General features: G+C 53.7%; 1 protein-coding gene across 8 annotated transcripts in view; it reads right to left on the bottom strand.

Annotated features, from left to right (window-relative positions):
- Positions 1–27231, bottom strand: part of NRP2 (neuropilin 2) — an 83981-nt gene extending 56750 nt beyond the window's left edge. For 3 of the 8 annotated variants that reach the window (XM_038182061.2, XM_038182064.2, XM_038182065.2), the window contains exons 1-3: positions 26799–27230; positions 15706–15883; positions 189–370 (exon numbers count right to left, since the gene is read on the bottom strand). In XM_038182061.2, the coding sequence (XP_038037989.1) occupies positions 189–370; positions 15706–15883; positions 26799–26871 (433 nt within the window). In that variant the 5' untranslated portion in view covers positions 26872–27230. Of the gene's footprint in view, positions 1–188; positions 371–15705; positions 15884–23065; positions 23133–26798 lie in introns of those variants that run through there. The other 5 variants (XM_027461147.3, XM_038182063.2, XM_038182067.2 and 2 more) reach the window with 3 other exon arrangements.
- Positions 27232–27945: the final 714 nt, after the last annotated feature.

The raw sequence follows: 27945 nt of genomic DNA, 5'->3' as shown, positions 1-27945 counted from the left end.
CAACTAACATCTTCACCTTCTTGGAACTGTGATGGAATAGACTTGCTTAAATTAAAGGAAAAAAAAAAAAAAAGCCCTTCATCTGTGGAGAACATGCTAAAAATCACATTGAAAAGGTGGCCAACATCTCCTTGTGAAGACGACTGTGACAAACGGCCTGGGAGACAGGCACTGACTCGGACACTGACCTGTCTTGTAGATCTCATAGCGCAGGGAGAAGCCGGCACCTTGCCGCGCGTAGTCTGAGGTGAACTTGATATAGAGAGAGGAGCCAGAAGAGATGATGGTAGGAGGTGCTATGTTCCCACAGTGTTTGCCCAGCAGGTCTGCTGCTTCGCTGTCCCCGTCTCGGATCTCGATGAAGTCGTACCTGTGGAGGCAGGTGAAAAGGCATTAAAACCATCTGCCAGGGAGATGCTGCAGGATGCTGGGGACAAACACAAAACGTTTGTTTATCTGCATGTTGCACAGAACTATCTTCCAGACAGGTTCCTGGGACCCTGTCACTCACACATATGCACACACTTACATTTTTCCCTTTTGTCTGGCTGACTACATTTAAGTCCCTTTCCCTGTTGCTCCTCACATCACCAATTTGCTGTGCCCACATCCACTTCAGAAACAACTTGCAAAATTTAGGACACAATTTGCCTGTACTGTCACAAGTCTCTGGTGTGGGGGAACCTCAGCTACAGCTCTCCTGGGCTGCTCTCCTTCCCTAACCTCTCTCTGTAAGTGCCGCTGTGCCACTTAGCACAGCTCAGTTTATTCCACTCTCCAGGTGGGATTTGGCCAAGCACGCACAGACATTAAAGAAATAGTCGATGTTCAATCAATGCGAGCGGGTAGTTACGTTGTGCACTCTCTGACACCACACTGGTCCTTAACAAGAGTGGCTAGCATATTTATTTAGTGCTTGGACAGTAAGGCCCTTCTATTAAGTGCCAACGAAGTCTTCTGTGGGTGAGAACTGCTGCATGAAGAGCTGGGTAACCACATTCACCACTGCCTGACCCGGTGTCCCTCCTGCAACCTCTGCCTGCCTTTGCCACCTGGCAAGGCTCCTCCTGCCCTCCAGGCACGTTTGGAAGAACTGCCTCCCGCTGCAGAGACAAAAGCTTGGTGCAAAGTCTGGCTGGAAGGGGAAACTCCCACAGATCCCTTTGTATTTTCATCCAGGCCGTGACTAACGGCAAGGTAGTATCAGGCTCTGAGTGCTGCGAAGAAACAAACAGCTTTTCTGCGAACATCTTGTTCTTCAGCTGCCTCCTAACACCCGCGCTCTCCCGCCCCTCTTCTCCTGTCTCTGGCCAGCACGCTGCTATTTACAGAAACTGCCCATCTCTCCTCTACTGCTGACTCGCTTTGCATCAACCTGTTTGAACAACACGCTGCAGCTCTCCTCGCGGGGCTGCGGAGGGAAGCAGCGTCTCCTCGCTGCCAGAAATCCGCCTTTCTTCTTTGTCACGAGATCTCCTGCTCGGGAATCTAGAGTTGAAAGGAGAAGTAGCTCGCTGGACACAGAGTGATCCTCATGTGACTCGTTCCTGATCTGCACAGCACACATTGGCGGGCAACAACCTCAAAACAAACTTACAGGGACTCGGTGTGCTCCTCCACAAAGAAAGATGGCCCGGACAGCTTTGCTTTCGCTCCTTTCTGGGACTGAATCGGGCTGGAAGCCAAAAGCAAAATGCCTGCAGATAAAATCCTGCCTACGCTGGACCAAGCACTGAGTTAGCTCTAATCACCCAGCCCTTAACTTCGTTACAAACGCAATCGGCTTGGCCAAGGTGAAATCCAAGCGGTCCTGAAACCAGGCACTGGCACAGGAACAGCGTTTGGCTTCGCTGGTGGGGATGTAGCTGATGGTCTGCTCCCCTGCTCTCTCTTAACCCCAGGCAGCTCCCCATCACCTCCTGACCCCTCACTACCCGAACACCATCCAGCGGCACCCTCTGTGACCCCACTAATGTCCATCATCTGTGGTTTGCTGCCGTCCTCTCCCCAGGGGGAGAACATAGAGGGCAGTGTTAGTGCTTCTTTTAAGTAGAATTTTTTCCTCCTTGTTTGTCTATTTGTTTAAAGTAGCGCTGAACAAACAGCAGGGACATTTTGTTCTCTAAATAACTGCTTGATCTCACTGTGTGTGCAGCCCGTCCACAGCTGAAGCACACGTCTGGGCTGCAGGACTGCTGGCGACTAGTGAAATGGTGAATATGCGGCAAAAATACATTTGTTAAAAACATGAACGTTGGCAAAACACAGGTAATGTACTGAATTGGAAAAGCTGCCATTTGCATGGCACAGGCACAGGTTAGCTAGCTGCATCCCAGGGCAACACATCTGTTTGTGTCCTCGTGGGGCTGTAACCCGCAAACACCAGCCACAGCCTCAGCTCCTGGCCTGCAACGATCACAGCTTCTGCTGGAGCCAACACCAAACACCCTCACGGGGCTTCCCAAACCACCCAGTGCTGCAGCAGCCCTGGCAATTTCAGAAGCAAATTCTGGACCAAGAAATATTTGCTTATTGAATGGGTGAATAACTTCCAATAATACGTACAATTTGGGAATATTGCAAGCTGCTCTTGGGCAATCCGCAAATGGAAAATTAAAAGAATGAATCTAGTATGTAAACCATCAGGAAATATTTGCCTCTCTCTGAATTAAACCCTGTTTGGCTTCATCCAAGCATCTAACCGAGCCTTCTCCTAGTGGAGCTAATCCTTAATAAATCAAATGTTACAAACAACTAAAAAAGCCCCTAGGAGAAGGTCAGGGAATCGTATTTGCCAAATATAAAATGAATATAAACACGTAAGAGTTTTTGTTCCTAGCTAAAGAAACTTGGCCCAAGCCCTCTGTTCCTCATAAGGCAAAACTCTCTTTCTTCAGGTCATATAAACAGAGCGTGAACTGGGAGAGTATTACAGGCAGGAGATAACTCCTGCCCAGAGGAGGGGGAGCACCTCCTTTCTCTCCAACATTGCGATTAAGCCTTAGGCTTTAAAAATGAAACACCAAAGGCACCCGGTCCAAAACATGAGACTCGCAAACTTCAGCGAGAATACCAGCTAATCCCCGGCACCGACTCTTTTGGCACCGTGTGCTTCAGTCGTGTCCATGCCTTGGCCCACCATCACACAAGCTGATAAACCCCATTCTCTTCACGTTGGGTCACTGGCCATGTTAAGATCTAGTTTGGCCAGGCCTTTGCTTCTGTTAGGCGTAAGCATCGTTTCCAGGCTTCGTTCTTCCCTTGTGAAAAACAAGAAGAGAAATTGGAAGGAAGAAAACCCCACCCTGGGGATGCTTTTTGCTCTAACCATTTCATTCCCAGATAATTACAGAGTAGTGCGCGGCTGGGTGGGACACATTTACGCAGCAAAGGCATCCACACTGCCTCGACCAGCACCCAGCAATCTGCATTTCACTCATATAACCAGATCCTTTGCTTCAGTCAATGTGCACCAACATCCTCGTGGGCTGACCCCTCTGCTGGGCAGGCTGCCACTTCCAAGGTCACTTTTCATGGCCACTTCTCCCCGTCTAGGCACTGCTCCCACGAGCCGACCGTAAATACGCAAGGGCAGGATGCAGCATCCGTAACCCACAGCTGTGGTCAGTGGATTAACCAAGTCTTCTCGTAGAGAAGGTGACCGCAGCTGGCTGCCCCTCCAGCAGAAGGATATTTTCGGCTGCTGCTTGAGTGGGAAGGGCAGCCAGTTGGTTTGAAACCACCTCAAACGCAGTGCTTTTCACTGGGGAGTTTTAAGGCAGGGAGGCGAAGCTGGAGTGCTTTTAACTTCCCAGACAATGGGGGGTTGAGAAAGGAGGGAAGTGCATTGCTTAGACGCTCTTCTTGTAGCTGTTTAACAGAATTAAACGGAAAACATACAATGCTTACAAATATTGCTGCGCTTTTATTAAAGGTTTTTAGTAGAAAGTGCTTTGCTGATGTTAAGAGAGCTTTTATAAACTAATTATAAAGCACTTCTAATGCGTGTATTACTCATGCTCGCTTGCTTTTTCCCCCAGTCAACCCTCCCTGCTTCCCAGTCTCTTCTTTCTCTCTATTTTCCCTAAGTCACTTTGCTGCAGAAAGGCTGCGAGGCACAACAAAGGCCAACAAGCCCCAATTGCGGTGGTGAGGAGACCTCCACCTTTTCAGTCCCTTTCTGCTGTGAAATAGCTGATGTGCTCCCTGGCTGCTCAGCCATGCTTCACGGCTCCCCGAGGCCAGCACAGAGCTCCCAGGCGCCCACCCGTGAGCTCAGGAGCACCAGGACCCACTTGGGGAGCAGCACCAGAGCCTGTGCCGTTCCTCTGGGTGCTCCTTTCCCGAGGCACGCAATTTGGCAAAAAGCACAGTTTTGGGACCCAGACTGCTCCACGACAATCAACAAACTGATTGTCCCTGAGCCCCACATCCTAGGAGATGCCAAGTCCTTCCTCACCAACACATGCTTCAAGGGCATAACAGGGACGTTAGCTTAGGATGGAGAGAAATGTGAATGACAAATCGTTTATATGTTTACAGGCAGAGCACCGGTCCTCCCAACACACAAATGTGGGCAAGCTTTGCTTCAAAGCCTGAGGAGGGCTGGCTTCCCAGACCAAGCTCCGGCCTGGCTGGCAGTTTTCTCAGAGCTATCATTTGCAGGAGGTGAGGGCTCACACACAGCTAAAGCCCAGTTCCAGGGCTTGCCAGGGTGGGAGAGAGTTGCAAGGCTCAAACCTGAACTTCCCCGACGTTTAATTTAGAGCTGTTATTTATAGGCATTTCCATGGGGCTCACGACTGCACCTGGCAAACATTAATGAAGGGATCCTCACGAGACCCTGCGAGGTGGGGAGGCAGCGAGGAGCAGTGGCTAGCCCAAGGTCACAGAGGAAGCTCACGGCACAGCCAGGAATAGAAGCCAGCCTTGATTAGGCAGATTATATTATATTAGAGGAGTCTGGCCTAGATAGACGGAGAGACAAATAGGTACTGACTGCATGCCAACAGCCCCAAATTTGGGAATGCCCAGTGTTGACTTGAGCCTTCGAGACCTCTGGTCTGCTTGAACCATATGTCGCCGTATCTCGAATGCATCTGCTAAGGATATGAAGAGAAACTGCAATGCCAGGGAAGTTGAGCAGACATTAATATTCCGCGGATAGCTAGGGGAAGGCAGGAACCTGCTTAGCCACAATGTCGGCTGGTAAATGCAATCGTTCCCTTTGAAAGGCTGGTTTGTTTCTCAGAAATTGTTATAAAAAGCTTAAGATTTTTTAAATGTGCACTAAGAAAAGGCTGCTTCTTAGCAATGAGTTAGCAGCTGCGGTGTATATGGTTAAGAAATGGTGAACCAGCAGCACGGGGCTTGTTTTGCAATCAAGAGGCAGCTAGAATTAATGTCCATTACATGCTAGCTGCCTTAGTCAATTTTTCTGTGTCACCACCCATCTTCATGCTCTTTCTTATGCCACCTTCAAACCAAATCCTCATTTCATGGGTGGTTACGTTGTGAAAGACGAGAAAACTTTCCTGTGATGTTTATACAATCTCGAGCAACTGCAGGACATACCCTTCAAAGGTTAAATTGCTGCAGAAACTACTGGGGACTTTGAAATAGCATTTTTTTTCATAGCCACGATAGCAGATGCAAACACCTCTGCTATCTGATGAAACAAGAGCAATGAAGTTTGATCCTAGCTGCCAGCCCTTAATCAGAGTAATTAATTATAAATACAGCAGATGAATTGGATTCTCCTTTGACTTGAACTGGTTTTACACCTGTGTAACTCATCATTTTAAGGGTAATCACTCCTAATTTATCCTGGGGCAAGAAGAGAATCAGTCCTCATGGAGCCTGATATGGATTTGCACAGACCTAAAAAGCTTGTATCATATCCAGCTTCAGCCAACCAAATGAATGCCCGGCGCTCTCAGTGGAAACACTCATTGCACCCATCCTGGGACAGGGTTAATTGCTCCCCTGCTCTGACCTTTGGGCGGCTGAAGGCACAAGGTGCATCTGGGCTCAGCCTGCAGCTTGTGGGGCTGCTTGTCCCCATATCGAGGCAAAAGATGCACCCAGAGCTTGCCCTGCTTTTGCCCTGGTAAGTAACTACCCCTGGCAACAACAGACACAAATAGGCTATCATTGCTCTGCATCTGAAGGGATTTCACTGGATTTTAGAGACTAAAACTATTAAAATCTGGTGGCAGCAGAGGGAGAGGCAGGCCTGGGGGGCGCATAATTGCTTAGGGTTTCTCGGAAGTTTGTTTTGAATTTGTTGCATCCAATTATGTCTTGTGTAACCGCAGTATTGTGGGGTTTTGTAATCATTCCACTGTGCTTTGGATTCTTTTATCTCCTCAAAAATCTAACCAGAATTTCTGAGAAATGAGAAAAATCCAGTCATCCAATAAAAAAAATAAAAAAATAAAAGGAGAGAGAGAGACAGAGACAGAGAGAGAGAAAATAACCCTAACAGATTGGAAAACTTCTTCAAAAATGTCTTGAAGACAAAAAATGGAAACTACAAATAGCCTCTATTTTTATTCCTTGGACTGTTTTCACCCCCGTACAAGCACCACTGATAGGAAGAGCCTCAGCAGTAACTGTTAAGTTATGCAGGGGAAAAAAAAAAAAAAAAAAAAAAAAAGGTAGCCAAAATACAGCTTGCAAAGGAAAGAATAAAACAGATCTGTAAACTGCTCCTGTGGCGAGTTCTGATTCAGGAGGGAGTTTCAGCTCCTACCACGCTGCATGCTGCTGCCCCCCCCGAGGCGGGGGAGCAAAGGCTCCCCACGCGTTGCCGCTCATCCTCAGGCTGCCTTCTTCAAGCTGTGTTGCCAGATCGCTGCGGAAAGGCGCGTTGGAGTAGAGAAGTGCTCTCATCTGGGGCATGTCTGGAAAACCGTTCATTATATAAGAAAACAAGATGTGCTAATGTGCACTTTAGGGGTTTTCTGCAGGCTGTTGTTCAGGAGTTACACATGGCTGTTTAATTTTATTTCTGTCTCCAAAACCATCTCTATAAATTCCTCACCCTTCTATCTTTAGCTACAGGGGTCGTTCGTTGCAAGATGTCTTTGGTAGTCTTTCTTAGGAGGGGGGAAATCACGGTGAGACCACGAATAAAATATATATAAAGTGTGTTAAGAATAGCCCCCCTTCCCATGGCGTTCTGCCTTCTGTTGCTGCTGCAAGGGAACTGAAGCAACTCACAGCCCTTTCATACCCCCAAAATGCAGGACACTTGAGAAACTACATTTGCACTTTCCTCCTTCTGCTACAATCCATCTGTGGAAAAAATTAGACTTTGCTTTCTGTGTCATCTTACTGTCACCACTCGCAGGCAACTTGATCACTAACAGAAAGAAAAAAAAATGTAATAATAAAAGATAACAACCACGAGAGGAAAATTTACTGCCAAACAGCAGCAGACCAGGCAGAAGGGAGAGGGCAAACATTCGCTTGGCAGTGGGGGAAGCAGGGGAGCAGGCTCCCGTCTCCAGCTCCTGATGCCAGCAAGCAGTGCCTGACAGCCCAGGCACTAGATGGGGACCAGCTCTGGGCCAGGTTGGCCACAGGGGATGAAGGTCAGGGCTGGATGATGGCTGCTGAGGAAGAGGAGGGGATGCCCACGAGCTCTGCTGTGCTGCCCCCACCCCGAGGACAACACCCTCCATGGAGATGTAGCGGGCCAAGTCCCGTTGTGCCTCACTGGCACGGTGTCAGTCGTGGCCTCAAACACAACACGCCGCGAAGAACGAAGGAGCTGGTAATAACCAGGATCAGCTGGGAGCTTTGCAGCTCGGCTTTCCACCTATCACTCATTTGCACTGGCTTTTCTCAGCACAGATCCGAAACAAACACATCATTAAGCTGTGATGGTAGAAACGAGGTTGCAGGAACTGCGCCCTGACCAGCCCCTTCCCGCTGCTGGCCACCTCCATCCCTCCTTAATGACCAGGGGTCTCCCCGCGGCCGGCCCGCCTCGGGACAGCTTTCTGACCCCACAGCATCTCAGACAGGGCCAGCTCGCAGCCCAGCCTCAGGGCTGGGAGGCTGGGAAGCAGAGCCTGCTGCCTGCAGCCGCTGCTGTTCGGGCACCTCCACTGAAACCTCACGGAGCTGGCTGGGGAGCGAGAGCAGCCTGGGGCCAGCAGAGCACCAATCCTGCCCGACCCCACCTCGCATGCTGTGCGCTGTCTCCCACCGCCTTCAGCCCCCAAATCCTTGCAGCTGAACCGAGCCTCGCCGCAGGGCTGAGCGCACTGAACGCCCGGATGAGGGTGCAAGCTGACGGGAGCATCCCCGTTTCTCCCCCAGACGCGGCCCCGGTGCTGCTTTGTTCGGGGAGCTTTGCTTTGAAGCTACCCTTTGTGTCACCCCCTCGGCGGCGCGCCTGCTTTGTCCTGCCAGCTCAGCCATGGAGTGTTTACAAGCCGCCCTCACCCTTCCCGGCTGCGGTTCAGCTCCATTGACACCGAAGGCAACAGACTCCTCTCTCGGCGTGTGATGAATCAATTACTTCCTCTGACACTCTATTACTATAGCCCTTACATCTCCAGATTGCAGATGAAAAGACAGGCTGAGAAGGGGGACAGGGAAGGGGAGAGGTCTCCTGAGGTCTCCATCAATTGAGTTGTTGGACATCTGAAGAAATCCCCATCTGCCATATTTAAAGACACAGAGATGTGTTTTGCTCCCGAGCGGCAGAAAAATCAGAGGGTTTTCACAAAAGAAAACCTAAGAAATCAAATGGGTCAAAAAACTTCAACAAGGTGCAGTGAGCAGAGATCAATGGGGAGTCAGTCCCCTCTGCTGATGGAGATCCCAGACCTTGTTCCTGCTCAGCTTATCAGCCTAACATCAGCATTACCAAAGGCACAACGTGTGCCAGCCAGGCGTTACACCTTCCCCTTTCTCTGCAAAATAACAACATAAATAATGCCTCACACTAACACTCGCGGAAGAGGAAGGAAGCTGAACACATGCATAAAATCTCCTGCTGGCAGCAGGCGACAGGGGGGGGGTCCTCCTTCTCGCTGGACATCCGTCAACAACCCCCGGCTCTGCGGGCTCCCAGGGGGTTTCTGACACATCGGCTGCTTCCCGTGCAAGCAGCACGGCCTCGGCAGGCACGGGGCTCTCCCACACCACCTTCCTCACACCCACCTCTGCCTTCGGTGCCTCTGAAGGGAGTGAGACCCTGCCGCTGGCTGTGCCATTTGTATCAGGGCTTAGTAAGTCCTTGGCATAGGATTTCTGCTGTCAGACCCCACTGCTTCAGGCTCTGCCATTTGTGAGACACGAGTATCTCCACGTCTGTCCTGGTGCGACCTCGAAACTCCCACTATCCTGCTGGACGGGGACTGCTCAGCGATGCTGTACATGGGTCCCACGAACCCTTTGGGATTCAACGCAAAACCAACCACACAACCAGGTCACCCACTCTTTCTAATGATCTACGTGCTAGGCCAGCATCAGGAGGCCTTTCCGCGGTGCCTGAGCTGATATATCAAAGACAGTTGCTTAAAACATCCTAGCTGTGATTAGTGGACCATGACTGCTATTAACTTATAAGGAATTCCAGGATCACCAGGCTGTGCTTTGCAACGTATCATTACATTGCCAGTCACCGTAATGTGCAGCCGCTTGGTTTAAAGAAAAGGGAGAACTTGCCTCCTACTAAACCTCACCTCTCCCAGGTCTTTCAAACATGCTCTGTGCTGAGCTCCGGCCAAGAGCAGCCAGCAATTTCTTCTGTTTTCAGTCTGCTCTTCGCAGTCTGTTCTTTTTATTTCGCATTCATATTTAATTGCAGGATTCACACCCAGCCAGAAAAGCTGGGAAGGAACCAATTGTCGTTTGTGGCGCTCTGACCTGGCCCTGAGTGATGCTGCAACACGGCAGCCTTTGGCAGGGGATGTGTAAGGCACTGTTGCTATCTGGACTGGGTTTTGTGCCTGCAGATGCCCAGGTGGGCACCTCTTCTTTATAGGGTGAGGAATTTAAAATGATTTGTGAATGCAGGAACAGTAAATCAATAGCAGGGAAGGGGAAGGACCCAAATCTCACAACTCCCAGCCCTGATGCTGCTGGTGAGTCTGTCACTCCTCTGCTACAGCCTAACAATAGGCGTGATATCCATGAAAAAGGCTGCGTGCAGCTAAGGCAAACAGTTGCTCATTAAAAGCCTAATTCAGTTCCTATGGAAATCAAGGTAAAACCTCCTGCTGCCTTTACCAGGCTTTGCATCTGGTTCTTATCCAAAAAGGATGCTTTCTAAAATATCATTCTGGTCCCCCCTCACACCACTAAACCTTCTAACTCCTGCATCCAGACAGCAAACCCATGACACACAAGTGCCCGCTAACCCCACTGTATGATGCCAAAAAAAGTGATGAAGGCTCAGATCCCTACTGGCACTCAGGCTCCTGAGGCCACCTGTTTGGGATGAGCCTCTACAAACCCAGAGGACGCACCGGATGCTGGTGAGCAGTGTGACATTGGAGACCCCAAGAGCATGCCCTTGCCCACCTCACAGGCTGGACACAGCCTGATCCCCTCAGGAGAGCCACGGAGCGAGCTGAGCCCTCTCAGCTCCGCAGATGGGCAGCAGAGTCCAGAGATGTGAATCACCCCAAGCTGGTCAAATGTCACTGAGGCTAGCCCGCTCTTTTTGTCTTGTTTTGGGAAATGACTGGGGCTGGACAGGAATTATGAACCATACAGCGGATACTGCACGGAGTTAAAAACCAGCAGAAGCTCATTTGAAGACAAGTTGAGCTGCAGTGTCATGTTACCCAGACTGAATGATTTCCTGTACGTTAGAAATGTTGCTTCTGGCTACCCATGCCACAAACGTATGAGCAAGCAAATGCTTTCCTTAACATCTCATCTCTGACTTCCTCCCTCCGCAAAGTCACAGCCTTGCAGGAGACCCAGTTGCTTCCCACTGCAGCCTGGTGAAGAATCCCCCTGAACTCCCCCAGCTTACGGGCACGGGGCTGGGGCCAGCGCCTGCGCTGCTCTGCAGGAAGGACACAGAGCTGCATCGCGTCCCAGCGCCCTGCTCCTGGAAGCACAGGCGATGGCATGCTGTCACTGGGGGCCTCGCTGTGCCCATGTGTCAGACCTTTGGCAAGGCACCGGTGAGTTATTGCCAGCATCTCCTGGGGGAGAACCCCAAGAGATGGGCACCGGGTGCGTGGCACCTTCTGACGTCGCCCCCTGGTCCCCTCTGCCCCGTGAGCTGGGAGCAGCACTATCTCCTGCTGTGTCTGCCCCATCTCGGGTGCACACCAGGACACTCAATGTAGTTCTTCTCTCTCAGCATCACTGTATGGCAGTCTTTTATGAGGCCACAGTCACAACTGCACAAATTTCCTCCTAATGGTGGCCACAGTTCCTTTTTCTGGAAACCCCCAGGGCCTGACATGGGGATCCAAGCACAGGAAGAAGAATCGGACTTGGCAGCTCGGAGCTGTCCCCAGTTTGCAGCCTCCTGCCTGGTTTTGGAGCCCAAGCCGTCTCCAGAGACCTTCGCCAGCATTTGGCAAGTGCCACCAGAGGGGGCTGCGAGCCGCGGCTGCATTTCCCCAGATCCTGCCCAGGCAGGGAAGAGCGGCCCCAGTTAGCATCCCTTGCTGGGAAGGATCTGCCAGAAAGGGCGACGGCAAGACCTGGTGGCGTGGCCTGCCTGGAGGTCGGGCTCGTTTTAAATAATAACACCGCACTGGCACAGATGCGATGACTCAGGCGAAAGGTCTGCTGCTCGCAGAGCGAGTGTAAGCCTGTGCGCTGCTGTCTGCAGAGCGTGCCTCTGCCACGTGCAGGCAGGAACATCCCGGCACCCAGCATGGCTCTGCACAGCCCAGTGCCCCGGCAGAGCCAGCGAGTGCAGCTGGGGACAGCAGAGCCGGCAGCCAGTCTCTGGAGGGAGCTTTTAATGGTCCAGAGAGAAATCTAGGAGTGGGAAGGACGCGGGAATGGAAAAGGTGGTTGTAAAGGCGGTGATTCACGCTGAGCTGAGGTTTCTGACATGGATTTTCCAAGCGAGCAGCACAGACTGAACAGAGAAGTGGCAGCTGGAAAGGACTGGGCAGCTGGGGCACAGCCCCACTGGGAAAAATGGTTCAAGTCGCTCCTGGGATCAGAAATAAACCCTGGCATGCACAAGGCTACCCAGCCACCACCGTGCCATGCCATGAGGCAGAGTCAGAACCTTTCACAGCAGCAGCAGCGTGCTCTTTTCCACTGGATGCCACCTCCCTGTTCAGGGAGCAGACACCGACAGCGCAGGTCCCACTGCCCGAGCCACAGCTGTGCTCGCAGAGCAGGGAGGAAGAAGGGTGAGTGGACAGGCTGTTGCAATTACTTCTGAATACTTTGGCAGTGTCTCATCGCAGTATCAAACTTCCTTTTTGGCTGTGCCGTCACGCTGTGTCCCTGGGGCTGCAGGACAGGGTGAGCAGCGGCTGGGGTCCCAGGCCCCTCTCACGCCCCCCTGTAAGGGGAGGCCCGCCACAACTGGAGCACAAGGGCTGCAATTGCAGGAGGTGGCCGATTTTCTTTATCTGAAGTGTTTTCCAAAGTAAGGCGCTTCCTCAGAGCGCAGATGAAGCACAGAGATAGAGAAACATCTTCTGGGGCTTCAATTATACCCAATTACTCCTTTGATGACGGCTGGGGGGGGGAGGGGGGTGCAGTTTCTTCACGCAGCTGGACATGGCCGAAAAATAAAAGCCCAGATGTGTCTCTGGAGAAACAATAGCTATAATCAGCACGCGGCGAGCCGCCTGTTGCTGCCACCCCCGGGCACCCACCCGGGCCCAGCCTGCTCGGTGCAGGCTCCGCTGGCCGGGCAGCTCCAGATGCGGAGCCGCAGCGCTTTCCGGCCAGCTGCCCGGCGAGGGGAAGTCGCTGACCTTTCCCTGCAGGTCCCCAGGGTGCCAGGAGCTGTGCAGAGCGCAGGAGGAAACGCCTCCTGTCCCGGAGGGAAGCCCGAGGCTGGTAGGAGGATGGCCAGAGGGGACGCATTCAAAGCGAGGAGATTTTCACAGATATTTTTGTAGGCCTTAGGATGGGGTTTTGGAATGTAAATGTTATGCTCGATGAGGAAGAAACTTTAGCCTAATAAGGGAAAAATAAATGGCGAAGGAAGAAGCAACAAAGGAAGTGGTTATGGTGTTTACCTCTGGCAGCTGGAGCACGGAGCACAGGCTGGCCCTGCTCCCGCTCAGAGCTGCCAGGTACCAACACCGGGCCAGGGGGAACCTCGTCTGCCCAGAGACCGAGTGCCAGCCAGGTTCATCAGCCTGTCATCCTGGTGTGAGTGTGCGTTATATTAATGGTCAGATGGCAGAAGAAAGGCTCTGCCTTGAGACGATGTTTCCTTTGTGCTGAACTCCCATTCCTGCTGAGGTTCCCGCTTGCAGCTGCAACGAGACCTTTGGTTCCTCACAGCAAACCCTCTGACACTCGGATGGTATTTATTACTGCACGGTCACCTGTTAATACTGCTTCATGTCCGAGCAATTACACTCTGTTAAGATTTGTCTCTCTCTGGTAGGTCACGTAGAAACAGAAAGTCTCCTTCCCATCTGTTCCTTTCAGGCAGTGTTCCTCTCGCTTTGCTTTCACTGATTTAGTTATGGTTCCCATCAGGTTCTTTCAAACCAAACCCGGTGCTTGCCCTAGGGGCAGGTACCCGCATGCTGCTGGGCTCCCAGCTCTTATCGGGGGGCCAACAAAAGCCCAGGTGCACTGTGGATGAGCCCTGAGCCCTGTTTCGCTTGCACACACCCAGCAGCTGAGGGAACAGAGATGCCGGCAAACTTCACTTTCAAGAGAGGCTTGATGGTAATTCTGGTTTCTAGAGAGCAATGCTGCTGCTCAGCTGAGTCAGGCCCCTGAGAAACTTTCCTCACCATGCACATCCCGTGGAGAGCCCTGGGGACCAAAAGCCTCCTCACAAACCCTCCTGCAAGGCTGCCCTGTGTGCGCCCACATAGAAAAGGAAAGTATCGACGGATGATCTGCCACAACAAAGCAGGAAGCAGCAAAGGGACAACAGCTCCAGCGGTTGGGGCAGCCCTCCCAGCTTACAACACCCGCAGCTCAGGACCAGGCCCTGCTCTTTCACAAGCAGCAAAACGTGGCAAAAGTTGCCCTAAGTATTCAGAGCTGTAAGCGACAACTTCACAGATGTAGGGGAAAAGCCAGGTGCCCGTGGAGGTTTCTGGCACTCTGGCTGACCTGGGTTTGCTTGCCTGAGGCCTCGGAGAGGCAGAGACCCTCCTGCCCAGCTCAGCCCCCGCTCTACACAAATTGTCCTGCCCGATTTGTGCTGCATACTCTGCAGACTGAGAACGTAGGCCTATAAAGCTTTTATTACTATGAATTTGGGACGACTGCATTAGCTATGAGAAGGCTATACAGCTCAGCCGGTACGAGCAATAATAAAATCTGATAGCAACCATTATTCTCACGAGCACTGCCAAGGCCTTGTTGTGTTCATTTATGCCCACATTAAGCCTTTCTCTGCCTTCTCCCCTCTCTAAATGCAGGCCTGATCCTGCAAAGTGCTAAACTCCTTGCGCACAGAGTGACTTCATGGAGAGTTCATGGTGCTCAGAGCCTTATTAGCCCAGGCTTTATCTGTAGGGGGTGATCAGATCCCCAATGACATCAATCAGCACACCTTCGTTACAGTTAGAGGAGTTATGCTGATTTACGGTAGCTAAGGATCCAGCTCTATGCTTTATAACCCTCAGTACATCATCAAACCCATGCTGAATTCTTTGTTCTCCACAGGACTGATCCTACAGCCCCATAAATGCTTCCCCAGTCCCTCTGTCCTTTTTGCAACCAGAGTCCCCCTCTCCATATATAACCTCCTTTTAATCAACAGGAGCAGCGTGTCTGGCAAGACTGCTGTGTCAGGCCCGCTTTAGGAGACCCCGAGCTCCTTCACAGCTCGGATATCCCTGCAGCTGGCTGCAGATTCCAGATGAAACACACAGGTTTATACGCCTGCCGAGACCGTGTTATTAACTCAGCCTTTTATGGTGCCCTTTGATGCTGTTAATTATTCTTTACTAGCTGCTAATTGTTTTTCCTGGACATCTAGTTTCTGAGCCCCTTCTTAGGGGAAAAAGAAGAGTAAACAAAACCAATACCCGAGTTTACTAAGCACAGCAGAGCAAGCACTGTGGAGAATCAGATCCAGCCAAACACTTGGACCCTCAGCCCAAACTCTCAGCCTCACGTGACCCGAGCCTGGGTCTCCACCCCCAGGGCTCTCTGTGCCGTACCTCTGCCTCATTACACACCAGGAAATTGCTTTGCTCTCCCAGCGTGGTTTAAAAGCGAAGCCACCACAACACAGAAGAAAACAAGCTGCTTCTTAACTCAAGTCAGACTCAGGCTGAAAGCCAGTTAGCTCTTGCTTTTAGGTGATTTCAGGCTAATGCAACAAGTTCAGTCCTGTGTGTGCTCAACCTATGCGTCCAAAGAAGCATCTTACATCTGCCTGGCCGGTAAAGGCACACCTGCCCCTGAAAGGCAATGACACGCAGCACCACGGAGGTTCAGGCTGATGTTTGTTTTCACACACAAGGGAGCACCACGCCCGTACTGCCACACAAAAGCAGGAGAATATGACTGTTTACTAGAGAAGAAGGGGAAGGCTCTTACTTGCAGTCATGCTTTTCGATTTCGAAGTGAGGGTTGAAGTTGAGGATGATCTTCTGGTTGGCCTCGGGGGCGTAGATGACCCACTCGCAGTTCTGGTGGGAGGGGTAGTCATTGGGGTACCCCGGGGAGGTGATGTACCCGGCATCCTTGGAGTTCAGGCGGCCCCCGCATGGCTGAGCTGCAGAGACACGGAGAGAACACGGCATTAACACGGGCTGGGGGCAGCAGCTGGGGGCAGCGGGTCCCTGCGGGCCAGCTCCAGCAGCGGGCTGCTAGAGGCCACTCTGCAGGCCTCTGACAGCAGGTTGGTACTCTAACATTTCAGTATCATTCTCTGGGCACAGGGAAATTACGCAAGAAACTGACTCCTTTCTCCTTCTACCTTCTGCCACACTTACGTACCACATTTCACACAGAGCAGAAAAGAGAAATAAATGCTCTTGCCTAGGCAATTACAGAGCCATAAAGTAAGAGACAGATTGATATCAGATCATCTGGAGCTGTCTCATTTTATCCCTTCCTTTGCAAGCTGCTCCATGGCAGTCTCCCACAGCCGCCTCGAGAGACACCAAGTTGGGACAGGAACAACCCTCGGGACAGCTGCAGGAGCGCAGCCTTTCTGCGCTTGCTTCCCTCTCCCCAAACAGCTCCGGCTCCTCCTCCTCCCCAAACCTTTCAGGCAAGCCGAGCAGTTGGAATTGCAGACTGTGGTAATCAGCAGTGGTGGTTTTGTGGGGCTAGCCCACAAATTGCTGGCAACGATTACATGGTGAGCAGAGGAAGCACTCCCAGCTTTGGGTTAGAACAGGCCCTGGAGGGTGATTTCATCTTCAAAAAAACATTTAATCTCATGAACGCTCCAAATCAAATTTATTATTGCATTACTTGCTGGGAGGAAAATCTGCATCACAGGGTCAATTGATAACGCACTACCAATCCCAACAAAGTCCCTTTCTCCATGGGGCCCCCATTGCGTGCCTCTCCTTTGCCACTGCCCTGTCCCAGCACCATGGCCCCACAGCTGCCTCCAGACAACGGCACTACCTCCTCCTGCCCAGCAAAATTGGCAAAGAAACAGCCAGAGCCTGTGGCCCCTCCGCAGAGCAGCCAGCCAGGAACACAGAGCGGCCAGTGCTGCCCTGCTGACCCTGATCCTGTGCCGAGACAGACTCCCCATTCCCTGCCCTTGGGCCATGGGGTGAGATGTGGGACACATGCTCCAGGGCCTCTGCACCAGAGGAGGAGCCAGAAACAGGCACCATGAAGGAAGGGGCAAAGGGGAAATGCTGCCCCCACCGCGAGCCTCCCCACACAGTCCGAGCTGTCCTCCTGCCACAGCAAGGAGCAGGAGCAAGGCAGGACCCTCATGGGTGACGCTTCCTGGAAAAAGGTGCAGCAGCAGCAGGAAGGTCCTGCCGGGGTCCGGCTGCCCCCTGGGAGCCAGGCTTCCTTTGCCAACAAAAAGCACTGCCTCCGTTTCCTCCATATTTTTGGTGCCCTCTAACACAGTCATTGTTTAAAATAACTTTCTTCTCACACACCCAAAGGCATCTCTGCAGCCTTCTCTTTTTCTTAAAATAATCCTGTAAGAATCCTGAAAAATATGAGGGGAAAAAATTGCAATGCTGCCACGGAGGAGCCGAGAATACCAAAAAACATCTGGTTTTGTTCCACAGGAGAGCTTGCTCAACACACAAACATTTACAAACCTACAGTTTTGCACAAACCTCTTTTCTCAGCAAGGCATATTTGCCCACACACGTGTCTCTGTGGGTTTGGGGGGAGGCAGGGGGGGAGAGAGACACATTCACGTGGAAGAAAGAAACTCACGGACTTGTTGACATCGCCGTACAAATAGACGTGTAATTCACACTTCACTCATGTACGCACTTTCACACCTTCTCCTAAAAATTCACACCTCGTTTGCACACATGTCCACCCCCTCCAGCAAAGAGAAATATTCAAGCTGCGGATTATTTTTCTTGGAAAGGGCAAAGTCTCGAAGCTATGAAAATACAGTCAATCCTTCCACACCTCGTCATCCCCTCCCCGTCTCTCCTGCTTTCACACACATGCTACCCGCTAGGCTGATACCACCAACATCACCCACCGCTCAGAAGCTGCTAGCCCCTCACTCGTGCCGGGTACTACGAATACTCTGGAGCCATTGCAATCCAGCCAGCCGGAGGGGAACTGCTATGTGAACAAGGGTACCAGGCTCCGGCTTGCTCTGGCTCCTCCCTGACAGCTGAAATTAGGAGCAGAAAAGCAGTAATGTTCACATACCCTAATGTTAGAAACTCTCCCCTTGCCCTGGGAAGCCATCACAGCTCAGCAGGACCGAAGTAAGGAAGACCCCAGGCTCAGCCTGATTTCAGGTCAGCTCGGTGCTTGGGTGCCAGGGGGAGAGGGACCAGAGCCCAGCTCTCTACATCTGTGGTCAAAAGGGGACAAGCAGGTGAATCCCCTGAGCAGCCAGGAGCTCCAGCCACATCCCTCAGGTGTTTAGAGACCTCCAGGAAAATGTCACCATCTTTCTGCGCCAGGGAAGCCCTTCCACCTGCAGGAAAGCTTATGCGTCTCTCTGAGAGGAGCAGACTTCAGCCTTTCATTCATCCCCCCAAGAAACTCCACATTAATGAAGAGGGCGACTTCAGTACAGCTCCATCTCATCCACGCACAGCACCAGGCTAGGCAGTGGGCAACAGTGTACCAGGGAAACAGGGGCTTCTTAGAGTTATCTGAAGAGGTAAAATGACTTTAATATCTTTGTAATTGTTCTGTTGGGCTTTTTTTCTATTGATTCACTGGTATCTAGCAGACAAACACCTGCAACAAAAAAATCCATCACTGCGCCCACTGACAGACAAAGGGTTTGTCTCTGCAGACATGCCTAGCACTGGCTTTGTATACAAAACCAGGGCTGTTTTGCACACAGAAGAGGTTCAAGCTTCTATATAAATCTGTCTTTTAAAACTGATGCATTGGATCCATGCAAAAATAAAATAAAATAAAAGAAAGAAAGAAAGAAAAAAGGCGAGTGGCATGGCTACTGCCCAGGCTGTGCGCTTTGGAAGTGAGATGTGCTCTGCGGCTAATGGACTCTGGCAGCTTTCACCAGCCCTGAATTCACTTAATAAAATTAAAATTGAATTCTGAAGCATTCACCAAGGCTGCCAGGTGCACGGGACACCCCACTGCTCAGTCAGTGAACGTGGGCTTGGAAAGCCAAGGCCCTGCCAGCCCGTGGGGCAGCGCGGCCAGGGACGCTGCGCCCATGGCCAGGCCGCGGCCAGCAGCTGGTGTGGAGGCCACAGAAGTCGACACTTTTCATCAGTGCGGGAGTGGGAAGGGGTTGGGATGGGCAATCCCCAGATGCCCTCTTACCTTATGGCCCACCAAGTGCCTTGGGTTATCCCAACAACCCAACAGGGATCCTACACCAAGGCATAGGGACGGAAAGGGAGGACCGGGAGATGCTCATGGGGGCAGACTCCCACAGAGACCCCCGCTCCTTTGCTGGACAAAGCCTCCCCCAGCTCCCCCCAGGGCTGCAACAAACGGTCAGGCGGACCCAAAACTAGCAGCCCGGCCCCAGGAACCTCCACCCACACTTGGGGTTTTCAGCCCTGTAGCTCATCAGCGTATGCTGAAACCTTCGGACGGGAGCAGCGTGTTCTCCTACTTGAATTTCCTGCTGATTAAACCCCACTGGATTTTCCTCACCCCAGGAGAGCAGGGCTCGATGTTATTGTTGGACCCGCAACACAGAAACTAAAGCCAACTCTGCCTGTAACAAAAATAATCATCACCAGAGAGGCCCGTCTCACAACAAACACATACACTACAGCCTCTCGGAGTCGGCAGCGTCTGGCAGGGAACCATTGCACGTTTTGATCCGCTGGGCTCCGTTTACTTTGGGGCTATAACTCAGGGCTGTGTGCAGAACACAAGGCGCTCCTGCTGCCCCAGAGGCCGGCAGCAGTGACAGTGTCTGTGCTGCTCAGAAGGAGCAGCCTCCAGGGCACCAAGGGAGCGAGGTCCTGAGAGCCCCAAATCACCAGGGATTACTTTCTGACCTCCTCACTGATTCCTCTGCCCCGCACAAGCCCCTGCACCCAGCTCCATGGTCTCTTCCCACCAAGGAAGATTTCTACATGCCGGGATTCAGCGCTGGGCAGGGGAGATCTGCCCCGCTGCCAGATACGGGGCCAGGCGAGGAGGGCTGAGTGCTCCCAAAACTGAACTTGGCTTGGGCTCTTGTGCAGCAAACTGTGCTAGAGTCAAACAGCTCTTCCAGAAGCTGAGTTTTTCAAGGTCCACGTGCATCCATGTGCTTTGCCAAACCCCGGCACAGATGGAAGAAACAGATCTCTTCTGGCGGGGGTTCACTGCTGCTAATGTCCACCCTGCCTCATTGCCAGGGCTTTGGCCCCAGGCTGACGCTGCAGGCTCCCAGCACGGTGTGGGCTGAACCTCAAACCCCAGGGCACAATGTCCACAAGGGGCTGGGACACAACTGGGAGCTCTTGGATTTACATGTACAGCTTAGCCATCGGCCAAGGAGAGAGACGGAGCACAGAGGAAGCTAATAAGATTAGCAGTTATTTTTTTTTTTATCCCCAGTAGCATAGATCATATTAGCAGGAGCATGTTTGCTTTGGATTGCGAGATAAAGCTTCAAAGGCTTCCTGAACAAATTAATGGACAAACACACCCAGACAACACAAGGCACTTGCACGCACAGCTCATCCCCGAGCGACACCCGTGCCCACAAATGGGGATTTCACACAGCCAGGGCAAGTTCCCCGAACGTTTCGCCCAGGGTCTTCACCACTTTAACAAGAATTTCCCTTAAAAGTAGCCTCACAGCACAGCAGAACGTGAAGACGGCTTTTGTGATCTGAACTAGGGTTCTGTTTGAATCAAAGCGTCTCAAGCCTGTCATGAGACAGGCTCATAAAAACACTGTCTGGGCTCAGGCAAGAAAGGAACGCGCCAATCCATCAGTTCAGGAATGCGGCCGTTTGACCACTTCCTAAGGCAACTGGGGAAGGATGCAATATATTCACTTTATAGTGCTGGACAGCAATGAGAGGGGAACTCCGGAAAGCTCAGCAAATGGAACATTTTAGCTGTGAGCCTTTGCAGAAAGAAATCGTTTAAAATTATTTTTAAATAGGAAGGGAGCGTTTGAGGGAGGAAGAGAGAGAACAGGATTTGGAGATTTCTCCTACCTGCACTTTCTGTGCCATGTTAATCCACAGAGGAGTTAAATGGAAACCTGAAATAGAGACCTGCTCGAGCTCCGTTGTGGAAAACTAGAGGGCCAAATCCTGCAGGCAAATCCAGGTAATTTGCTTTCAAATCACTGGAATTCAGCTGATTTCCAGCCCTGCAGTTCTGGATAGCTGCTTTCCAGGGGCAGCATTGGTCTGTACCACTTGTGACTTGAGTCTGAGGCAACCTTGACCTTCAAATGTTGTAATTTTAGGGTTTTGTTTTTTTGTTTCCCCAAACGTTTGTATCTCTGACAAGGCTTCATATCCTGGTTTTACATGGTGCCACCTTCACTAACTTTGTTATTTGTCATCTTATATCACAGGCTAATGCAATTCCAATAGAACCACCGGCTTAATTTTGTTAGTTTTATATATAGATGAGCACACAATTCTCCTGGCTTGCCCACGAACGTAATTGGTGGGTCTGGAATTACAACTCCTGGCTACTGTGGTAATCATGCAAGAGGTGCGTGAGCGTGTGTGTATGTGCACAAGGGAGGGGATAATTGCACGTTGGACTTTCAGGAACCATTGCCTGTTCCTCCTGCCTCTATCTTGGATTCCCAGGGGTTTGGAATCGCATGGAAACACACTGCCACCCCCCAGGAGTAGGTGGCAGTTTTGGGAGACCTTCATGCTGCAGATCGGGCAGTGTCTGAGGGAGCCTCACCAGGACTGCAGGCAGGGAAACGGAGACCAGGGGAGGCTTGAAGGCTCAGAGAAGGGGCAGAAACAAAGCAGAGGCTCCCTGCATGGCAGCCTGCCGCCTTACCTGTGGGCTACACTGGGAACCGATAGGAGGATGAAACAATTCGCTGAGACACCCCTGTGAACGCTATCAAAACCAGACTGGTTCGAGGGCCACGGAGGAAAATTAGAGACATTTCCAACTCCACACATCAAAGAAAGAGCCATAGATTCACCTAGGATTCCTCTGAAAAGCGCTTCAGGCTTGATGGAAGGTGCTCAGTGCCTCTGAATTACTGACTGCTATTGTTATTATGACAATTCCAAGAAGAAACAAAAAAGTGTATCTTATCTCTCATAGTTCCCTGTGCTCTCCCAGCTCCCTCACACCTTCCGAGCCCATCTGTCAGGGCTCGTTCTTCACAAAAACTCAAATCCCAAGCTTTCCCCACCAGTTTGTCTGCCTCTTCCCAACGTGACTGGCAGAGCCTCTCTTGAATCCTTCCCCACCTCCCTCCCAGGGGTGCTGTCAGAGCCGCAGAGCAAAACCCAGTGCCTCTGTGGCAGGCGGGTGGGACGGGACAGGATGGGATGGGACGGGACGGGATGGGATGGGAAGCAGCTCCCCCGGAGCCACCTGGCGAGAGGCCCCGCTGCAGCTCCCCCCGTGCACGCTGCTGAGCAGCAGCAGCTTCAGCCTTTCCGACGAGCTGCTCTAATCCAGCTACTGCTAAGCCTTGCTACCAGCACCGAAGTTATTACACATTCTGGCGAGCATCTCCAACACATTGTTTCCTGCTGAGCACATATTCAGCGGTCAAACAGAAAGAGAGGGAAGCGGGAGTGAGCCTGGGGACATGCACGAGGGAGAAAGTTGTGGTGAGCAGCTGGGTGCGCGAGGGAGAGCACAAGGGAGAGCACGGGGAAGGGCACGATGCAGGAGTGCGCGTGGCAGGCAGCAAGGCAGGGGGGGAACCAGCAGGGCTGTGCATGTGAGGGAAAAGGTACAGACTTGTGTGCTGGTGGAGACAGAGGAGGAGCGAGGGAGATAGTAAGGGTTTGTTTGCATTTGCGTCTACATGCCCAGTGCGGCAGGAGCCTCTTCCCTCCCTCTCCCCACGGGCATTCCCTTAAAAATTCGGTCTTTCAGAAAATGCAAGCTGCAGGAAAGGACAGCGTCCTTTTGGTTTCACCATTTCCCTCGGAGGGAGATGCAGAGAGAGAGGCATTCAAACCCCACACCAACAGCACTTCACAGCCAGGGGTGACCGGCCAGAACAGCTGGGGCAGATGCCTTGCCTTTGTCTCAAACGCACAGGCAGAAATCAGGGCCGGTTTCAAAGACCTGGAGCCCAGCACCTCATCTCTAGGGCCCGTTTCCTTTGACTCACCAAGTACGAAGAAAGGGTGAGAAACGTTCAGACAGAAAGTCTCTGCAGCCATCCATCGCTGCTAGCAATACTTCTAGCTATTTTCCATGCCAACTCACCGCAGCCTGGCTTTCTGCCTTCCCCATCAGCTCGTACCCCTTTCCCCACCCTGTTTGGGAACAGGCAGCCCCACCGAGGCTGCAGCTGGGGGGCTGGCCCCCCACTGTTACCCTAGCACCCCCTGTGTCATCCAAGGGTGCTGCTGGCAGGCAGAAAGGCTCACAGATCCGAGCTGTCATTCCGAGCGCTTGGCCCTGCGCCTGCCGACCTTGTCCTGACAAACCTCCCCTCCATGTCTGTGCTCGTGTCTCCTCGCAGCACAGGCATCAAGCCTGGCTCGGGATCCAGCCTTCCGAGATTGCGATTTGGCTCAGGCAAGGGGAAGGCTGACCCTTTGATTCTGAGTATGATTAAAACCATGCTACTGTAGCGCGAAGCCGTGTGCAACACTGCTAGCAACAGCCCTGATTTATGTTGTTGCTAGTATTGCGGTTTCCACCAGGGTGTAGACAGGGATTTCGAAAATAGCCCAGCTACCTCTTTGTCTGTGTGTGTATTATAATTAGAAACGTGTCAAAGGGCTGTTCCAGAGCGAGGGTAGAGCTGGAAACGCTCAGACCCGCTTCTGCCCGCATCTCTGTGCCGGCACCGTCAGCCCCAGCCCGGGTGTGCGCAGGCACATTGGCTTTCCACACTTCCCGGATTAGACAACTGTATTCCCGAGACCCCGTGGGGATGCGGTGCTGGTGACTTCACTGCACAATGGAGAGCAAGTTTAGCAGCTTCCAGCCTGCCCTCAGGCTGCTGCAACCTGCCCCCACCACCATGGCTAGATGCCGACTTCTTCTATTTCGATTTCAGATAGGATCACAGGTCTCAGATATAGACGATTTATTTTCCTAGCACAGCTGGTCTGTCAGAGGTCATATAATTTGGCAGCCATCCCAGTGCTTAAAAATTAATTTTTCCTTATTAATACAACTGGGGGTCCCACAGGATAGGATCCCAGCCTTATCTGAACCTGACAGCTTCCTAAACCCCGTGAAGGATGCTTTCTCCTCTCGGGCTATCTGTGGTACAAGGCCACCACGTCCTGGAGCCCGGCGGCACTGGAGGTTTCTGTGAGGAAACCGAGCTGCCCGCCTGGAGCAGCACAGCACTGGGACGGGGAGCGCTGCCTCCTCTGGCCCAGCAGAGCCGGTTGCATTCCCACTTTAACCTCTGAGCCACGCTGAGGTAGAAACGTGGGGTAAATGCCACGGCGGTGTGAGCGGGGAGGAGAAGGAGCCGGGCAGGGAGATGGGGAGCACCCCGCAGAGCCCCTGGGACGCGCACGGGGTCTGCCTGTCGCTCCAGGCACCACACATGGTGATTCCGCTGTGGCAGGAAAGTTAGGAAAACAAAATCCAACATCCTAACCTGGGTCAGAGCCCCCCACTGAGCTTGTAGCAGGCGTTTCAGTGATGCTCCTGACAACTCTCTGATTCCTAGGCTAAAAAAGCTTTTGTTCCCCGTAAGAGCTGAGTTAACAGCACAACGGGCAAAAGGCGTTACACCACACTTGTGTGGGTGGGTGCGCGTGTTTGTGTGTGCGCGGCTGTGCGCCTGCTTGGCAGCAATTTGTTTTGGTCCCCCTCCCCACCTCGCTACAGCTCCTAAGCCACCACTAAAAATACCAGCTTTCAGGCAAACTATTGGGAAGGCTTCGAGAGCGAGCTTCGCTTAGAGCTGCATAAACATCGTCTGCGCGGCGCGGTACTCGGGTCACTCAAACCTGTTACTTTCTGACTTGATTGCGTTTTAAAGGAAGACGAAAAACACACAGCCATCCAGCCTCCAGATTTATCTGCCAGGGTCTCCCACCCACTCCCCTCCGTGGTTATCTCAGGGTTTGCTCGGCTACATACAAATTGGCAGCTGCACTGTTTATCTCTTGCTGTAGAAATATTGCACAAGGTTTTTTTCCAGGCGGATTATCATATTATTGTCTATTAAAATCATCTCCCCTCTCTATTAACCTCCCTCGGGGAACCTTAAGACGGACTTTCGTAATGGGGGAAGGCTTTCAGATACACCAGACTGAAACATAAATCCATCTACCTCGGGCATGTTTTTCTTACTAGGCTGGCTAATTTACTGGAGCTGAGCTTCGCCCGACGGAGGCGCGCGTCCCGCTACCCCATACCTTTGCTCACTGGGCTCACAATCAAGTCATTTGACCAGGTTTCAAGCACAACAACAGTGTCTAGGCAAAAAAGCTGCTGGTGTCAGCCGCAGGGAGACAACTTCCTTGCTGCCTCAAACACCATGTGATGCTCCGCTTAGCCGGGAAAACCCCGCATTCAAATAAACATTTCTTACAGCGACCGAGCGGCCTCAGCGACACGGTCGGCTCGCTCAGAAAACCCTTCCCGGCAAGAAGCCCTGCTCCTGAGCCCGCGGGAGGACGGCAGGAGGTGGTCACACCGACACACACGTGCACGCACAGCCTCGGCAGCCGCAAGGATCGCAGCCGGGGCTGGCCGTGCATCCTCAGGAGCAAGCCCCAGGTCAGTGCCTCAGCACAGCACCCACGCCAGGGGAGCAGACAGCGCCTCTGGCATGGGGACCACGTGTAAAGGCTGGTTCACTTGGCAGGGTCCTCGGAGGACTTCACCCCTTCTCTTTACCCCCGCTGAATGCTTATTCATTTATTTTCCTAAATGAACAAAAGATGGGATTTTTTTTCTTCTTTCCCTTACAGCCATAAGGAAAGGAGGCGATGCCAACCAGCAACTCCATGCACAAGAAGCGTGTGCCGGGAACGTCTGTGCCTCGCTGCTGCAAGAAAGGGACTTTCTCAGCGGCAGACTCTCCCACTTCCCTTTCCAAGGGGGAGGCGGTGGCCATGCGGCTTAGGGCAGGGGGAAAACAGAGGGGCAGGGAGAAGGCATGGACGGACCCTCGCCACCTAACGCTGCCTGGGTCACACCATGGATAGGGACCCTGCGTGCCCCACAGCCGGCTGGGGCACGTCCTGTGGGTCCGGCTAGTGGCAGGGAAACCCAGCTCGGCAGCTGCCGGCTTGGCACCACCGTCCTGCCGGGCAGCTCCTGCAGTGGTGACCGCAGACGGAGCCCCATGAGGGAGGCCGGGTGGGCACATCCCTCCCTCCCAGTGCCTGCTCCAGCAGGGACCCCACCGCCCCCAGTAGCCGTACCCAAAGCCAGCAATGGGGGAGCAGAGGGCCCAGCCTCGGCTGGCCCCCAACCGGAGCAGCCCAAGCGCCAGGACGGGGCTTCATCCCCCTGCCCGCTGACAGCACAGCCCGGCTCGGAGCCGCCAGGTCCCGGGCCGGCCGTGCCACAGCCGTGGGTCCGTGCCCACCGCGGGCAGGGGGCCCGGCAGCCGGTGCCCCCCTCCGCAAGCCTCTCCTGCTGCCGGCGCGGCTCCCTGCGCCCCGGCACACGCCTCGCCCCGCTCACCCAAAGTTTCCCGGCGTCGCAGCCGGGTGCGGTGCCCGGGATGCGGCGGCTCCCCGCACGGAGCGGCACCGCAACTTCCCGGGGCCGAGGGGAGCCGGGCGGCTGCGGGCGATGCGCCCCGAGCCCGGCCCCAGGAGCCACGGGCGCGGATTCCCCCGAGCCCCCGAGCGGTTCCTGGGGCCGCGCACGGGCACCCGAAAGTTGGGCGGCCGGGGGCATCCCCGCCTTACCTGTGTCCGCCGTGCCTCTGGAGCCGGGCAAGCACAGCGCTAGAAATCCCCACGCCAGGAGAAACGTATCCATCCTTCGCCAGAAATAAATAACAACGGCGGGGAAGAAAAAAAAAGAAAAAGCAACCAAAGCACCAGCACCGAGAAAAAATCCCAACCGGCACCACCGAGGCTGTGCGGGGCCGGGCTTCGCCTCCCTGCCCCGCTCGGGGCTCGGCGGGGGCGGCTCCCCCCGGCCGTGCGGGGCTGCGGGGCTGCGGGCGGTGCCGGGGCAGCGCCTGTCCCCTAGGGCGACCCGCGGGGCCGGCGCCTCGGCATCCCCCGGGGCGCGGCGGCGGCGCTGGCGGTGTCGGTGTCGGTGTGGGTGCGGGCTGGGGCGCCGTCTGCGCCTCCTCTCGCTCCCCGCCGGCGCCTCGCAGCCTTTTCAGGCAGGGCGGCATGTGGCTGGCAGCGCCGAGCGGCAGCGCCGCCCCCCGGCCCCCCCCGGCCCGCCCGCGCACCGCCCCCTCGGGGCGCCCGCACCCGCCGCCCGCCCCGGCGCCGCCCGCAGGAGCCCCCCGCAGCCCCCCGCAGCCCCCCGCGGGGCCGGGCAGGCTCCGGCCGGGGGGAGCCGAGCCCGCGGGGCCCCCCGCCGCCGGGAGCCGCCGGGAGCCGGCGGAGGAGCGGAGCGGAGCGGAGCGGAGCGGAGCGGGGCGGTGCGAGCCGCAGCCAGCCGGCAGCTGTCGGAGGGGGGAGCATCAGGACAAGGATTGTCGCCGAGCAGCGCCTCGGGGACCGGCGGCGCCCTGCTCCGCGCCGCGGCGAGGCGGAGGGCTCGGGAAGAGGCTCCGGGATGAGCGGGGCTCCCCGAGCTCGCACCGGCCCCGCCGGGCTCCTCCCGGCGCGGAGCAGCGCCCGCAGCAGCCCGGAGAGCGCCCGGGAAGTTTGTTGGCCTCGGTTGGTGCCCGGCAGGTGCACAGCCCCTGCACGCTGCTTCGCTGCACGCAGCGCAGAGGCAGCACCCGGCGCACACCTCGGCACTGTGACATCCCGGGACTTCAAAGGAGAAAGGGACTTCACGCAGGTGAAACGAGCCCTAGGACCCCGAACCGAAAAGGTGCTGTTACTCAGTCCCTGGCTTGTCGGCTGTAACTTCCAGATTTACAGT

This window comes from Anas platyrhynchos, chromosome 7 (genome assembly GCF_047663525.1).
Source record: "Anas platyrhynchos isolate ZD024472 breed Pekin duck chromosome 7, IASCAAS_PekinDuck_T2T, whole genome shotgun sequence".
NCBI lineage: Eukaryota > Metazoa > Chordata > Aves > Anseriformes > Anatidae > Anas > Anas platyrhynchos.
Note: the sequence above shows the minus strand (reverse complement) of the source record. Positions and strands in the feature narration are given on the sequence as shown.